Below are 16,988 nucleotides of genomic sequence, written 5' to 3' on the forward strand. Positions count from 1 at the left end.
TAATTGGGGACTGTAAATTGCCCCTGGTGGTGAGTGGTAGAATCTGGGGGCAGTTGATGGGAATGTGGGGAGAATAAAATGGGATTAATGTAGGATTAGTGTAAATGGGTGCTTAATGGTTGGCGTGAACTCAGTGGGCCAAAGGGCCTGTTTCTCTGCCGTATGTCTTCCATGAGTATAATGCTCAATATATTTATCTAAATTCTCCTTAATAAACCCAACATTTATTGAACAATATTAAACAAGACAGTGGATATCAGGGCAAGTCTTGGCACTTATGTATAGAAGGGATGAAGACAGCCAGGGAATGGATCTGTCAGACAGGAAATTGACAGGTCTAGCAAGATCTCTCGTGATTAGTAATTTTCCGTACGAAGCCCCCTGGCACTTTTTTGCCATTCTAGATTAACCATGGATTTAACTATAAGAGTAATCTGATATACAGAAATAAAATTATCAAGTGTAAAACAATATAAAGAACACAAAAGCAAAAGATTTCCTAACACTCAAATAACCAACCAAACTTGCTACCAATGCTCACATATGGAGATAGAGCAGTTGGGTAAGGTACTAGAGATTATCACCATTTGTGCAGATTTGTCCCAGCAAGAACCAATGTGTTCAGAATTAAAAAAAGATTTTTGTTTTAGAAAGTTCTTTATGGGGTGGGACATGAGGAAGGAACAGCTTTTTTCCAATTGAGATTGGAAGAGTTGACAAATAACAGAGTTAATGTTAAAAGAAATTTTCTCTATTTATTAGATTGCTGAATTTGACAGCCCCGGTGTCCTACTCTCTAATGACAATTCAAGATTCTATGCAATGCTTAGCTCAGTGGAAAACAAGATAATAGCTCCGCCAACCAGCAGCAAGTCTCCTTGATCAGCAACCAAGTCACAATTCACCACACGGTTGTAGGCTCAGTTGTGATTCATCTCTGAGGGACCTTTATCATAATAATAAGAAAAAATTCAGGATGCTTTGTGGATGGATAAAGTTATTTCAAGTAAAGTGTCACTAATGCATACATTATTTATTATATCTTGGAGGCACCACAATCCATCAAGTAATTTGCATAGTGGTTATGCCTTTAAAAGGGGAATAGCTAATGAAATACGTACAGAGTAATCGGTTTAGGGGTGTTTTGCGTAGTATTCTGCTTCTTGATAATGGAACTGTTCTGTTCACTGTTTTAAAATATTTGTAGATTGTTAAGTTGCTGGATTCCTTTTTACTTTGTAAACTTGAGCTTTTAAATTCCTGTGTGAAGAACTGCCCCTTGCCAAAAGCTAACTTTTAGATGTTAACAAGAGTGAATGTATGGCAAACACACTTATAAAACAGTGCATCAGAAGTAAAATAATTAATGAAGGATTGGTTAAGGAAATTTTGGAATATAGAAATAGCTTTACTGTTAACAGTAAAATATCCATAAGAAATGCATTTTCTTTCCCCTTATAACTCTTTACCCTTCCTAATTTTGGTTCAGTAGAATAGGGGTATTTTCTCAATATAATTTTGCATCACCATCAGTAGGGCTTCAGTTATTTTATATCACACACTGTGCTGTATCGTTCACTTGAGCTCCTCTATTGGGGCAGCAAACAATTAGTTTTTTTTAAACCCATTCTTCACTGAAAGATGTAGTTCATTCTACTGCAGATTAAATACCATAATTCCCTTTCTCAGAGCAGACACCAATATTTCACATATCTTACACTGTTCTATGAAAACAATGTTTTCGGATTAGAAACGGCTCACCTGTTTTGTGGTCCATTACAGTCCTTGAGTGTACCATTGGTCCACTATGCAAACTGAATAACATCAGAGGGGGAGACCTAACTATAAATCATGCAGTTACTTCACCATCAGATTCTTCCAAACAGAACTATAGCTGTCAGTGGATCAATATTTACAATATTATTACAGTAATTGAAATAAGCTACAGTAATGTTTTTGATTTAAAACTTTTATGATGTAATTCCATTGCAACCAGATTGTTGCCATAAAAAAGGCTCTTCAATTAAATCCTATGGTGCTAGTAGAGGGAAATTAAACAGAATCAGTTTACCTGGTAATGTTCGGGAATCTTCAGTAGTTACTAGATGCGAAGAGGGTCAAGGTGATTCAGAAATACCTGCATGTTTAATAATGCACAGTACATCCGTAGAAACTGAAAAATGACCACTTTTTCTGAACATTCCTAGTCAATCTCTAGAAAATATAATACCATTGATCAGATGCAATATCCAGAGTTTAGAGTTCTGATATGCTTTGACAATCAAGTAGGACTGTTGTGGCTCGAGTACATACTGACTGATCAGAGCAATCTTTGAGGATCTTTGAGGATTGGATGACATGTGGCTGAACTTTTATGAAACATTCTTTCTGTTCATCACTTTCTTCTGGAGGATTACGTTAAACATCTATTTTATAACTACAATAACATCTAACAGTGTTACAGAAGTACACATTCTGTGGTACCCCCAATACTTGTATTAAAATCTAAAGGGTTCTGAACTAGCATTTATTTTTGTAAACATTTATATTGATAAATTTAACTTTATAGTAGGGAGAATAAAAATTAACTTTTGTCAGTGTTGTATTTCATACATTCACTGTATCTTGAGATTAAGAACTGTGACAATTCATCTGCCAATTACAGAATTATTTTCACTCTGTATAAAAACTCATTCATGTGATTGGTACTCAACTGTTACCACTCACAAATACTTGTGTGCTTAAAGGCATATACCTGGAATTTCCATAATGGTTTTGGCAACCTACTGCTGTAAATTTGGTGAAATCCCAATGCACAATTGCACTTTTTCCCCAGTTTTCTGATAATATTATGTAAAACGTAGAGAAAATAGAAAAACTAGGCCTCTTCTTAAAAAAAAATCTCATCTGCATCTTTCTCAAAGTAAAGAAATAAAATTATAAAATATAATAAACATTCTTTACCTGAACCTCAAGTTTGTCCTTCGATTGACAGGTATCTTCTGCTCTTCTGCCAACAATTTACAAGCTCTTAAGACCTATGCTTGGGTTAACTGGAATCTATTACCCAACTTATCTCATTTCCTCTCCTGACTTAAACTTGCTAGTGTCATACAACATGGGTGATGGCTTTAGACCCAAACTTTTTAAAAAAAATAACTTGATTGGGACATTGGCCTCTCTAAAAGATAAGAAATGGGTGCTTCAGTAATGTTGGATGAAATGAATTTAATTTTGCATTTATTGGACTATCCATCATGACTAGATAAATGAGAATTCTGCATAATTCATTGATTCTCTAACAAGAGATGGTTTAAAAAAAGATTCACAATAATTATCTTTATGCATAGTATTTATATTTGAGTGGTTGTATGTTACATGCTATCGAGGTGCATATTACTGAAATGCACAATATTTATTTTATTTTATTGCTACAATGACATGCTCAAAATTGTCAAAGGGCTTAAGTCTACCACTTTGTTTTAAAGATATTTATGTGGACTTGTGTACAAATCCAAGCACAAAATATAAAGGCACTGTTCCCCTTCCAGGAATGGACAGTAAAACAATCATCTCAATTCATGCTTAACAAATTGCTGCCTTTTAAAAACAAAACACACTGCAAACAAGGGCCACAGGGTGGAGATTTTATCTGCCTGGGGTTCTGTTTGTAAATCTGTCTTTCCATACGATAACATTAATCAAAGACTTTTGGATTTAAAATAGAACTTACAAAACAATAAAGTTATTTTTATACCGTGGTGAATGTATTTTTCTGCATTTTAAATCAATTAAATAATCTAAAGTAAATTCCTCAGAAATACAAGTTATGTTGCATAGGTTTGCTTTAATAACCTTTAAATTGTAAGGTATATCCAATTTAATTTTTTAAATATTGCAATTAATGGGTGCTATGTGATTTAACAATTAACTACACAATAAAATCTCATGCTAACTCATGAAGATTACAGTTATTGCAAAGACCCTTCTATTATAGCATATAATGTCCTGGAGCACATCAGAAGTACAAAGGAAAAAAAACTGTCCCATGGAGATGATGAAAAGGGTGATCATGTGGTTCAGAGAGGAGGAAGACTTTAGACTACAGAAAGGTATAGATGATCTAGTTAGTTGGATGAAGAACGTAAAATAGAATTCAATCCCGAGAAGTATGAAGTAATACATTTGGGCCAGTGCAACAAGAGAAAACATGAGAAATAGAAGGATTTTAAATGGTGTGGTGGGACAAACACTATGGAGAGTATATCCATGTTTTTTTTAAATATAGCTGCAGTGATCACTAAGGTGATTAAAAAAAGAGGTGGCTTTATTAGTCTCAGCATAGAATAAAAGACCAGGGCAGTTATGATAACTGTAAATGCTAATTAGATAACAGCTTATGCACTGCATATAGTTCTGGTCACATTATCAGAAAATTGTGAATGGATGGGAGGTGGTACAGAGGAAATTTATGAGGATGCAATTAGACTTAAATTTACAGGACCATGAAACTGTAACTATAAGGAAAAAGCAGATGATATAAAGTTTTTTTTTAATCTGAGAAGGCTGAGCAGAGACTTAATTGAGAGGCCTTGATAAGGGTTAAAATCAAGAGCCTAGTTTCTTTAGCTGAGGAATTTTTAAAACAAGTCTTTGAATTTAAATTATTTGGTAAAATGTTTAGAGGGCAGCTAAGTAAAGATTTTTTCCACTCAAATTGAGAAATATATTTCAAAGTCAGTACAGCTTTTGACCGAGTTAACTGTATGTGGTGACCTTTGGACTGCAACCACTTTGAGAACTCTGTGCCAATGCACAGATACAAAGATAATATTATTTTCCAGGAGTATCTGTTCAGACTAATTATTTGTATTTCATCAGATTTCATTTCAGGGCAGAATGAGCTTTTAACACGGATAAGTTCATATAGCCACTTCTGCTCTACACTGGTTTGCTTAACATTATACAGACTGATATCAATGGTGACGCAGCACAGGTAATGCTGCTGCCTCGTGGCTCCAGTGACCTTGGGTTTAATCCGAGCCTCCATTTGGAGTTTGCATGTTTTCCCTGTAATTGTGTGCGTTTCCTCCAGCTGCCCCAGTTTCCTCTCACAACCCAAAGATATGCTGGTTGGTAGATTCATTGACTACAGTAAAATTACCTATTGCATAGGTAGGTGGTGGAGAATCATGGAGGAATTGATGGACATGTTCGAGAAAATGGGTTACAGGGAAATAGGATTGATCTGAGAGCCAGCACGGGCTTGATGGGCTGAGTAGCCTCCTCCTGTGTTGTAGGAAGGGAAAGTTACTTCTCCATCTGTAAAATTTGATAAAGAAACTAAAAATTTACCTTTCATTTTCCTAAGCAAAGACAGTCAGGAGCTAAGCAGATGGCCTCATCTGATGTGAGGCTCAGTACACAAGTTGGATTTGCAGATGTCTTGCCAGAATTTGTTTCTCCCTCCTAAAAATGGAAAAGTTTGTTTGCACCTCACCCAGAGATTAAGCCAATTATTAAGTTCTTCACATGGCAAACCACAACCATTATGTTCTGGATTCTGAGTAAAGCAAAATGACCCACAGCACCTGAGCTGATAAATGCCATCCCAATTTTTACTGCAAGTCCTATTCTGTTATCTTCAACTTTGTTGTGGGTTCAATGGACAAATAAGAGTGCCTAGAAATTTGGATGCATAGCACTGCCTTTTTTGTGCCACACATACAAAGATTGATCCTTTTTGGAGCATGATACATTTATGGGACTTACCCATTGTCTTTCACTTGCTCTGCACTGGTACACACGGCACAGAAAGAAAAGGCCCTTGGTTCCAACATACTGAATTTTGCTGCTGTGGGCCCATTATCAAAATGGTCACTAAACCAACAAGGAGCCATTGAAGAATGAATCATTAGAGCTGCAGAGGAAATTCTACATCAAGGTTTGAAACCTGCAAGTTTATCTGTGTCATGAGCTGCTGATTCAGCACCAGGAACAAAACTAATATCCTGTTAATTTAAACAGAAGTTAACAAAAGCTGCAGGTAACAGCTCTTCATGAGTGTAAAGAGGAAATGTAGTGTACATCCAACACGCATTACTACCTGTTTTATTTATAAACTCAGAATTTCTCCATGATTAACAACAAACAGTAGTCTCAGTCCATAGCATCAAACAGATGTGTGTGAAATGGATTCTGAGCATAACACTTCCTTCTGCATGTGACTGTAGTCATATAAATAGCAAGACTAAAAAAAATAACAATTTTTCTTTTATGGTTATGAGACTGAAATTTTTTTTTGGGTTAGATCAGAAACCAAAGGAACTGTAGTACTCAAAATTAATACCAACTGCATGATATTCAGAATAGGTCAATACAGTTACACATTTTAATAATATCTAAAATACCATGAAAGCACCAAAATAGGTTGATCCCTCATTAATAACCACAGCACTTGCATTTGTTACTTTGATGAATAGTTTGTCTCCTTGCTGCAGTTCAAAGAGGGCTCCTTGAAAACTTGTGTACATATCAAAACTGGCTTTTTTTGACCAACATTTGGTGAAAATAGCTTTAGTTAAAAGAATAGGTTCATTATAATATGTGGACATCCTGTAAAGGTATTGGAGAAAGAATTTGTAATGTTGATCCTCCCTGTCTGGTTTGCGTACATGCTGAAAATAAACCTGGGAGTATATGTAGTAGATGCCATCCTTGGGAATGATAATTTCTCCATCGTGGTACTTCATGGCACCCTGATGCACCGTAAATCCTTTTATGTCTTTCCAGTAGAGTATATCATGTCCACTTGCATGAGCAAAGTAACTTGGGGCTGTTAAAAAAACATGCAAGGAATTAAATATATTGACAAATCTCTTCTAATGTTTCTCACACCAAGTCAGAAGAAACATTCTTGAAAGGACAAGGGGTGAGGGGCGATGGAAAGCTTTCCACCATTCACTCATGGACACTTGCCCACGATTTTTGTAGGCACGTCAGTGGGGACTTAAAGTTTAAAAAACAGGAAATTTAAAACTACATTTTAATCATTGTACAAGATTGGGAATGAAGGGAGAGGAATAAATGAAAAACAATCTGCAACATTCATTTACCCAATGGAATAAGACTCCATACATCAAAATAAATTTCAAGGCCCAATGAGGTAATGCAGCAGAAATTCAATCATAATGTAAATAAAGACTAAATGCCATTAATTAAACTAACATAAGACCAAGGAGCAGAATTAGGTCATTCAGCCCATCGAGTCTGCTCTGCCATTCAATCATGGCTGTTTTATTTTTCCCTCTCAACCCCATTCTCCTGCCTTCTTCCCCATAACTTTTCATCCCCATAACTTTTCATCCCCTACTAATCAAGAACCCATCAACCTCCACTTTAAACATACCCAATGACTTGGCCTCCACAGCCGTCTGTGGCAATGAGTTCCACAGATTCACCATGCTCTGGCTAAAGAAATTCCTCCTCATCTCTGTTCTAAAGAGATGTCCTTCTATTCTGAGGCTGTGCCCTCTGGTCCTAAACTCTCCCACTACTGAAAGCATCCTCTCCACATCCACTCTATCCAGGCCTTTCAATATTCAGTAGGTTTCAATGAGAGTCCCCCCTCATCCTTCTAAACTCCAGCGAGTACAGCCCAAAACCATCAGATGTTCCTCATACATTAACCCTTTCACCCTCAAGGATCATTCTTGTAAACCTCTTCTGGACCCTCTCCAACACCAACACATCCATCCCTAGATATGGGGCCCAAAATTGCTCACAATACTCCAAATGTGGTCTTATAAAGCCTCAACATTACATCCTTGCTTTTATATTCTAGTCCACACTAACATTGCATTTGTTTTCCTTACTACCAACTCAACCTGCAAGTTAACCTTTAGGGATTCCTGCACTAGGACTCCCAAGTCCCTTTGCATCTCTGATTTCTGAATTCACTCCCCATTTAGAAAATAGTCTGTGACTTTATTCCTTCTACCAAAGTGCATGACCATACACTTCCCTGTGCTGTATTCCATCTTCTGCTTCTTTACCCATTCTCCCAACCTGTCCAAGTCCTTTGCAGACTCCCTGCTTCTTCAACACTACCTGCCCCTCCACCTATCTTTTATATCATCTGCAAACTTGGCCACAAAGACATTAATTCCATCATCCAGATCATGAACATATAACATGAAAAGTAGCGGACCCAACACCGACCCCTGTGGAACACCACTAGTCACCGGCAGCCAACCAGAAAAGGCCCCTTTATTCCCACTCTGCTTTCTGTCAGTCAGCCAATCTTCTATCTATGCTTGGTACCATGCCTTGTACCTATCCATACTAGTATTAACATTATGTTAATTTAAACAGAATTTAACAAAAGCTGTGCCTTTGACTTTTCATCAATAAAAATATGCAAGAAACAGTTCTTCACCAGTGAAAACAACTACTGGAAATGCACAAACATTCACATGTTAACCGAAGTTTTCATTATAGCACTCGCCCTGGCTTCTTCATCAGCCTTCTGCATGACCACCAAGTTCATTCCACAGCAGTGATTTTGTGCAGATTTCATCATCAAGTACTCCAATACTGCAGCCAGTGAAAGAAGATGTTTCACTGATAACAGCCTCTGGATTTCTGCATTTAATTTTGGGCATCAGATGTTAATAACACTTTTTATCTTATGAAAGTGGCAAGTGTGACAGCAAATTCTGGGCTGATGTTTATTTTGCCAAAGTTGAGGGAATGTGTCCTTTTCAAACTACAATCGAAATATATTGAAGTCACAAATACTGAAATGGTTCAAGCAATTCAACAAGTCTGTGCTAATGTTTACCCACTATGCACATCTGTTTCCTTCCTTGCATTGTAAGCATATATGGAATTTTTCTGCAGGATTGATAAAGGAAAAAGCCTTCAATATTTTGCAAACCGGGAAGTCCCCTTTATTTTTTAAATGAGTTACAGAAATGCAATGAACTAGAAAAACATAATAGACATACAACTCTTATAACATGTTCCTAGTTCTTAGACCTTTCGTCAGAATGTCCCTATGGGAAGGTAACAGTGCCTTGGAAAATTTTGTCAGCATGGATGGAAGGGATGCCTGCTGCATGCTGCTTATGCCTATCTGGAAAATTCTCCATAGAGCTGAAAAGCTAAACTAATCACAAGTTTTGAATTTGAGATCAATTCTGGATATAAACACGACTACAGGACATGAAACTGCATCAGAATTTTTGGTATAAACCACCAGGGAGATACTTCTATTCTTGGGAACACTTTATAAATGTTTGTGGCAGCAGCAAAAATGAGTAGACTCCAAATTTCTTGGAAACATTTCTCACTGCAGCCATTCTTGTGCTGTTTATTAGAGAGATTATCATTGTAGTTCCAATGTTTTACCTTACTCAGGATAGTTTTGAAATGTTGGTTCACTCCGGAAGTCATGCAACAAATAACTCTTTGCCACCAGATAAAAAAAATTTAATCTACTATTCCAGATTCAAACTCAGAATATTCCAAGAGAAAGGACAAGTATGGTACTTCACTATATCAATCCTATTCCTAATAGGTCAATGACTAAATAGTGAGGAAGTTTAAAATTCCAGTGTTTTAAAATTAACATAACTGAAACACTGACATGAATAATGTCTGAAAATTTGAGAAACTGTATGTAATATTTGATTTATTCAGATCAGTGTCTGTAGGAAATGAAGCAAAAATTTGGCTGAAATATGAATTATATTTCCAAACCTCAAATGAGAAACAACACATTTTTTTAAATGGAAAGCATTCCTTACCATAATGTGGATGCTCGCTTCTGTGCTGTGCAATTAAATGGATAGCTGGTTTGTCAGGACTCAAGAATGTTGCATTGTGCGCTGAAATAAAAACAATTGCTTTCATTTATCCTTACTGAAAATTTACTGAATCTATGTACACTTACAAAGCAATGTGCCTTCTTGTTTATTTGCAACTCCGTAATGCTGCACATTAATATCGTACTCATTGGTCCAACTATTTGTTCCTTCTCTCCTCAGTACATTGGAAGTTTCTGATCTTGGTTAAGTATGCAAAACATTTCTAGTATAGAGGTAGGGAAGTGGAAATTGACCCAGTCCTGCAAATACCTGTAGTTTGGTTAAACAGACAGAAAACAAAACATGCAAAGCTGAGACATTTGCAGACTAATTCACTGCTGTATTTTACAAGTTGTACAGATTGCATATCAACCCACAAGACACCTCCAAAATTAAAGTGAATATTCTTGCCTCAATTTCAATAAATCTCACCTTTCAATTCATTGTATACCAAATTCCTTGCTTCCGATTTCAGATGCTGAAAAGCAATGAAATAGACATTTTAAGCATTTCAGTTCCAAGTTGTTGAAAATAAGAGGCAAGTCATTTTTATTTTACTTAATGATTTAACTAGGTGTTTGAACCAAAGGGACTCAGCAGAAATACCCAGTGATCGTCATTATGTTGAGTGATGAATCAGTGTGTGCTTTGCTGGGCCAGTCTGTACATTAGCTTATTCTGAAAATATAAATGTAATTTATATTTAATTCAGGGATATATAAACTGGACTTTCTGCATAAAAACAGATGCACATACACTTTTTTTTGGACACTGTAAAGGGAAGACTTTAAAATTTATTAGCCTAGATAGTGGGTTGAATGGCTTTCATAGTGATCTCATACCAATGTATTACTTGGAGAAAGCCACATTCAAAAGTTTTAACAGTTGTCAAGTGTGGCACAACCACTGTGCAAAATGTAGTTGATTCTAACTGGTCCAGTATCTCAATACTGGAAGTTAACATTGCACTGCAGACCTTCAGCAGTACCAGAATTGTTTACCAGCCTATCTGTAACCACTTAGCCTGGCTTATCTGTTATAGCTCCATTACCATCAAGTCAGGGGATTTCTTCAATAAAGAGTGCACATTGGGGGGTATACCAAAAAAAAAGTGTCCATCAACTCTGTCCTCGCTGATCTGCCCAAGTTTTCTGCTCCAAAGATTCATGTCCATAGAACCATTCATTATCCTATCTACTCACTTTCAGCAATGTTCTTTGCCTCTATGAAATCTCTCTAATGCTTTCAATTCAGCCTATGTTTGCTCCTTTGTTCTGGAATTGATGGCCAAACCTTCATTCTACCAGCCGAACCTTCATTCTGGATCTCAAATGCTCTCCCTCTCCCCCTACCACAAGCTCCCCACAACTCATCAATCTAACCTGCTTCTTGACCATCCCTCCTTTTTGGAATAAACATCCTTAGTTTTACACCTATTTGTAAACTGCCTGAGGATATTTATTTACATTAAAGGTCTACTGCCTATCAATGTTATTGTTTGACTAAGACCATTTATTTTCACTTCACTTTAACCATTATTAAGAATTAACTTTATATATTATATGCAAAGTCCAACAAACACAAAGCTATTGTTATATGAAGATATCAATCATCCAGTGCTCTAAGTACAAGTATGAAAATTAACGAAGTTTACCTGATTGATTAGAACCCCAATATTCTTGAGCCAGCTATCACACAATGGATCCACATTGGTCTCCTCACGCTCCCCTGCATCATCAATGTAGGATTTCACATACTGGAGGCATTGGCCTGGATAATTCAATTTCTGCTGCATCTGTTTATGGAAAAGATGGAATCATTCATTTGTTTTGTTCAGTTTTATTTTTATTCCTTTTTTCTTCCCACCTCATGCTAGGAAGTCCTGAAACCTTCAAGTACAGGAACATCTAAACTATGGCCTGTGGAACAAGCCAACACTTGTCATGTGCAGTAGAATTAGCCATTTCTCTGTGATCCCCAGTAAAGCAGAGAAAAGAAAGTGTGCAGGAAGTGAGCTGGGGTTAGGATTGCAGTGGAGAGGCGGTCAGAGAGTGGGTCAACGTTGGAAGGTGTAGGAGGCTGATGTGGAGGTAGCCATAAAATGGCAGCCATGAGTACCAAGTATCCCATCATGCCTTGGGCATGGACTACTATGAATACAAGGACTATACTGGAGCTCTTTATGCAGATAGTGTGAGCTAGCAGAACGTCCAGACAGATAGTGTCACATGCTCAAACTACCAAAATAAGCACTTCTAGTTGCAAATGAATGGGGGCCTCAGCAGTTTACTGAGAACCGAAGGGAAATTTCCTTTGGCTTCATGATAGTAATAGTACTCTCCATGGGAAATAGTGGAAGCCATTTGAAGGTTTTCATTATCAATGGGCACTTGCCAACATCTCCCGCCCCAACAAGACCATGACAGCACCCTCACCAAAAGGACTGCAGCAGTTCAAGTGGCTCAGCCTTAACCTTCTCAGCTGCAGCTTGGGATGGTCAATAAATACTGGCTTGGCCTGCAATGCCCATATCCCAAACAAATGAATAAAGGTTGGAAGCAAGCCTTTTACATAGTAATATGAGAGCGAATACTGGAAAATTACACACGTAGACTATAACCGTGATTATGTGCTGCAAATGAACATTGATATAATACCCTGGAATGTGTAGTTTGCACACTGTTAGTTTCAACCACATATAAAATTGATCGGTGGTAAGATATCCTAAAAATCTCTTGCTTAACTACACAAGGCCATGAGTTACTAGTGAGGTATTAGGTCCTAATTCTCTGCGCCCAAAACGTCAGCGTACAATGAATTTTACAAAATAAAGTCCACAAACTTTAAGCATTTATGTCAACGAGAATCTGTATTTTGCAAACTGTGTAAATGTTTAAAGAACTTTGAAGATTTCATCTTTGTCTCCTGGCCTTGAGATTTATTTAGTCAGCTCGATGGCGCTGCAGCTGCTGGAGACTGGGGATTTCCTTCACAGGGGCCTGGAGGCTGCGCCGGGAGTCAGGTGCCCTAAAAACCGAGATCGTTTCGCTTCCTCCTGTGGCAGGTTGCCCTGGGGGCCGACCGCAACTTCCAAGCATGACGTGCAACATTTATAAATTGCGCCTGTGAGAACTTTAATGTACGGAGTTTCTATTGATGCTGGTATGGTAATTTCACTAACGACTAGACAAATACTAGAGCTAATAACATGTATTTAATTTCACAGGCTCGAAATGTGCCGCTTGTAATTTCTGTGCACGGGCTGGAATTGAGCCAGTAGGGAGTAAGTGAGCGGAGGTTGAATTGTGTGTGAGAATTTCACTAGCGGGACAGCACTAGTGAAGTAGATTCCTCATAACTCGGGTGTTTCTGCCGGTCTCACCGCGATGACTGTAATTCTGCTTCAGGACCAGAGACTGCGGAGATGCGGAATTGTGTCAACAGAAATGAATGCGATGGGTGGAGCAAATTCAGGAATCGGAATTCCCCGAACCCCACCCTTTTCTAAACTGTTTCTTTCGTTTTTGAGTTATTTTGAGAACAACTTATTTGTTTACAAAAACACTAATTCCTTCGCTTTATACGGGCGCTCCATAAAATTACAAAGTTAAGAAACGTTTTAAATGTCAGCGAGCAATGAAATTGCTGGTGATAAGTATTTCCTGCAGCCTCCATTCTTGATTAAATTTTGATTTATTTTTGTGATCCAGAAATGCACATTTAAAATAAATGTGTTTGTCCTCAATGAGTTAAAATTACAAGGCATTTATAATTTAATAAAAGTGCAATAGTTTCTCATCCACAAGTGGTTTGCGCGAGCACGGGATCTATTTCTGCGTATTTCGTACACACTTTACTTGCTACACGAACCCCGTTTTTAGGCTTACCTTATCAATCTGATCGTTGAAGTAGCAGAAATAGCAGAAAGTTACACATATTTCTGCGAAAGCTGTAAATCCCAGAACGAACGCAACAAAGCTCCATTTTCTATTTCCAACATCCGCATGGTCTTCGGCCAGCTTTTGATAATTGCAAACCACCGGTGTCGTCGAGGACATTTTCTTTACCGACTGCTGTTAGTGAAGAGCCAATCTGTCGCAACCGTCGATAAACACCAAGAAGACACGGAAGGGATTCGCAGCTGAGTGACCTTTCAGCTCTTTTTACAGTGGTAGGTGTGGCCTCACTTACTGTGGTTTTACTCGTTTACAAAGTTACTAAAAGTCACTTGGATAAGTGCTTATGGAATCACGGGGTACGCAGTATTCTATAGCAAAGCGAAACAATGACCAAGTGATTTAAAACACACGCTTGTATTGACATTTATAACTCATTTGAGACGTATAAAAACTATTTAAAATCCCTTTATAATTAAACAATAAAACGATTTTAGAAATTATTTAAAGTGGTAAATCAAAGTAAGAGCACGTCAACCTAAATCAGAGAGAGAGAGAGACAATGCTCCAGTTCTGGCATCTGTTGCTCAGTGCTGTGTAAATTCAGGACCTTCTTGCTACGTGCAAGCAGTTCAATGCCTGGGGGTTCCTTCAAAAGCGTAGGTTCAGTAATATCTAAATTAACATTATTAATGGGGGGAATGTAAAAGGAAGATGTAATACTTGTAGGCGTTTTAATGTATCTGCTTGCAAAGGTAAATAATAGAAATAATAGCACCAACGAAACATCAAGGCAGCAAACTCTCAATTAACCAACTGTGCCATACACAATAATGCATCCACAAAAGTACAGTCAACTCCTACCTTATACAATATATGCTACACTATTTTTAAAAAAAACAATATACCCATAAAAACTATCAACCATTTAGTCGCATAAATGTGTACAACGGGCTAAATATTAATATATGTATACACAGTTATCAACTCAACTAATTATAAATTTAATCTACTTACTGCTCTTAATCTCTGACATCTCCTCAAGAGTAACACTTCAGAATTTTCATGGGAACATTCTGAAGTGTTACACTTGGGGAAGAGTATAGGGATAAATATGTGAATATGTTATATAGCATTTTCTTGTCCAGGATAGATACAGTTGTTCAGATGACCTGCTTCTACACTGTAAATCTCCATAATTATCTCACTCTAAGAGCAGCAGTTGCTGATATGAAGAATCTGTATCCAGTACTGAGCAAATAAATGCAAATTGCTGGGTTCCAGTTTTGCCTGTCAGTATGTGGTCTGCCTTCATTTGTAAGGTTCACTTATTCCTGTTTGTAAAGATCTCAGTGGTTTATAGACAGAGCTTCTCCTATATTGTTTATATTACTTAATCTGACAGAGAAGTATGCCATTTGACCCATCACATTCATGCCAGCTCCCTACAGAACATTCCCATCCTCCCCATTCTTTTTCAAGTATACTCTACAACTCATTCTCCCTCACACTCATCTGCTCCCTTTCTGATTCTTTTGCCACCCACCTAACCAAAAGGATATACATTCCAAAGACTTTCTCTCATTATTTGTTTTTACAAAAGCCAATTAACCTATTTGCAATCTTTCAGATGTGGGAGGAAACAAGCACTGGGAGGAAACCCACATGGCCACAAGAAAAATGTACAAACTCCATACAGGCAGCACCTGATGTCAGCATCAAACACAAGTCTCTGGAGCTGTGAGATAGCAGCACTAATTGCTGAACCACCATGGCAGAATGAATATTTGAGTAAAATGGTTTGGTGTATTTCTCCTTTGTAGAATAGAGTTGAAATCCTGTCCACATCTTAGGAAAAATATGTCTTAGTGACTGGATTCTTTTTAGAAAGCTCTGGTCTAATAAGTGGACCCTGATATTCAATAATAACTTTCACTAAATCGAAATCAGACTCTGAGAAATCACAGTTGACACTAGTGTAGCCAAAGGTACACTTTTAAAATTAGAGTATGCTGTTACGGATTAGGTTACTATTGGTGAATGTCCCATTAAGACATAGCGCAGTAGTGTGTGTGTGTGTGTGTGTGTGTGTGTGTGTGTGTGTGTGTGTGTGTGTGTGGCGTGATTACGACAACAATAGGAGATAAGGACGTGATGGCGTTTTTTGGAGTAGTCAGTCAGAGAGAGAGAGAGGGAGAGAGACACCTGCCTGCTGGTCTCTGTATCGATGGATGAAAAACAATAACTGTGTCTGTCACTACAATCCACGTATGGATTTTTGGAATAATCCAGTAGAGTCCACTTTGTCATTAACCTGTAGAAGGAAACAGGTATTTGTGTGGACGGCCACGTCTCGAATGCCTTTCGGGGTGGCAGATACTTCAGAACAAAGAAATGGAGATCATCTGTGTTTGAGGTGTCGTATGGGTTCCATTGTGCAACATTTGGATTTTGTAATTACTCTATTTTCTCTCTACATTTCCTCTTCAGTCAATGGTGGCTTTGCAGAAGTTTTTGCTCACGTTTCACCTTACGGCTTGCTGAACTGAACTTTGAGAACTATTCCTAGACTTGGAGTTTGGGAATTTGCCACACACACACTGAGTTTAGTTTTTGGGGTTAATGTTTAAGATCTAACATTTTTACTTCTAACATTCTAACATTTTTACTTTTATTTTTCTTATTATCATAAGTAGTTATTAATAAAATAGTTTCTAACACTCATACATGACTCGGTGTGTTTCTTTTGTTGCTGGTACGTGACAATGTGTGGGGAAGTCAGCAATAAGAGCTTCAAATTACATTCTTGGCTTGTTCTGCTTTCTAGAATGTGCAGTTGAAAGTGAACATGGAAAACAATTTCTGAATCCAAACCATTGGTTGAAAATACAGATGCTCTGCATCCCATTTCAGGACTTTGGCTTGATTCTAAGCGTTCATTGATATATATATTGCTGGCATGAGTTATTAATGGAAGGAATGTAGTTATGTTATTTTATGTGATTTTATTGTGTGCCCTTGAAAAATGAGATTCATCCAAATTTCAGACATGGTGGTTTCAGTACACTTTTGGTTTTATGAATAAATAATCCAAATTAATCAAAAATCTCTTTTCTTGCAATACCGCTTGCTTTGCCATAACATTTATTGACAAAACGCAGAAAGTCCTTAAAATGCAGAAATTAATCAGCATTTAAACGAGCAATGTAGATAATGGGATTGT

The 16,988-nt window shown here is 37.5% G+C and overlaps 2 protein-coding genes across 2 annotated transcripts in view; one reads left to right on the plus strand and one right to left on the minus strand.

Annotated features, from left to right (window-relative positions):
• The window catches only part of LOC127573801 (ATP-binding cassette sub-family C member 5-like), a 91,443-nt gene extending 90,561 nt beyond the window's left edge, over positions 1–882 (plus strand). Inside the window, 2 exon segments of the mRNA XM_052022306.1 lie at positions 261–265; positions 763–882. Coding sequence (XP_051878266.1) covers positions 261–265; positions 763–882 — 125 coding nt within the window.
• Positions 883–3,273: 2,391 nt separating this feature from the next.
• On the minus strand, positions 3,274–13,993 carry LOC127573491 (tumor necrosis factor ligand superfamily member 10-like). The gene is made up of 5 exons (XM_052021766.1): positions 13,757–13,993; positions 11,524–11,664; positions 10,302–10,347; positions 9,810–9,890; positions 3,274–6,835 (listed from the first exon to the last, which is right to left on the minus strand). Exons 1-5 carry the CDS (start codon positions 13,925–13,927, stop codon positions 6,402–6,404), a joined length of 873 nt encoding a protein of 290 aa, XP_051877726.1. The 5' UTR covers positions 13,928–13,993; the 3' UTR covers positions 3,274–6,401.
• Between the last annotated feature and the right edge of the window lie 2,995 nt (positions 13,994–16,988).

Source organism: Pristis pectinata, chromosome 8 (assembly GCF_009764475.1).
Source record: "Pristis pectinata isolate sPriPec2 chromosome 8, sPriPec2.1.pri, whole genome shotgun sequence".
In the NCBI taxonomy this organism is placed as follows: Eukaryota; Metazoa; Chordata; class Chondrichthyes; order Rhinopristiformes; family Pristidae; genus Pristis; species Pristis pectinata.

Bases quoted from the DNA above. Each gene is read 5' to 3' on its own strand.
- LOC127573491 (XM_052021766.1), bottom strand. From the start codon at position 13,927: ATGTCCTCGACGACACCGGTGGTTTGCAATTATCAAAAGCTGGCCGAA. The intron at 11,665-13,756 runs GTAAGCCTAAAA...TTCCATAAACAG, and splicing joins TCAACGATCAGATTGATAAG to ATGCAGCAGAAATTGAATTA. The intron at 6,836-9,809 runs GTAAGGAATGCT...TTTTTTTAACAG, and splicing joins AAGCGAGCATCCACATTATG to CCCCAAGTTACTTTGCTCAT.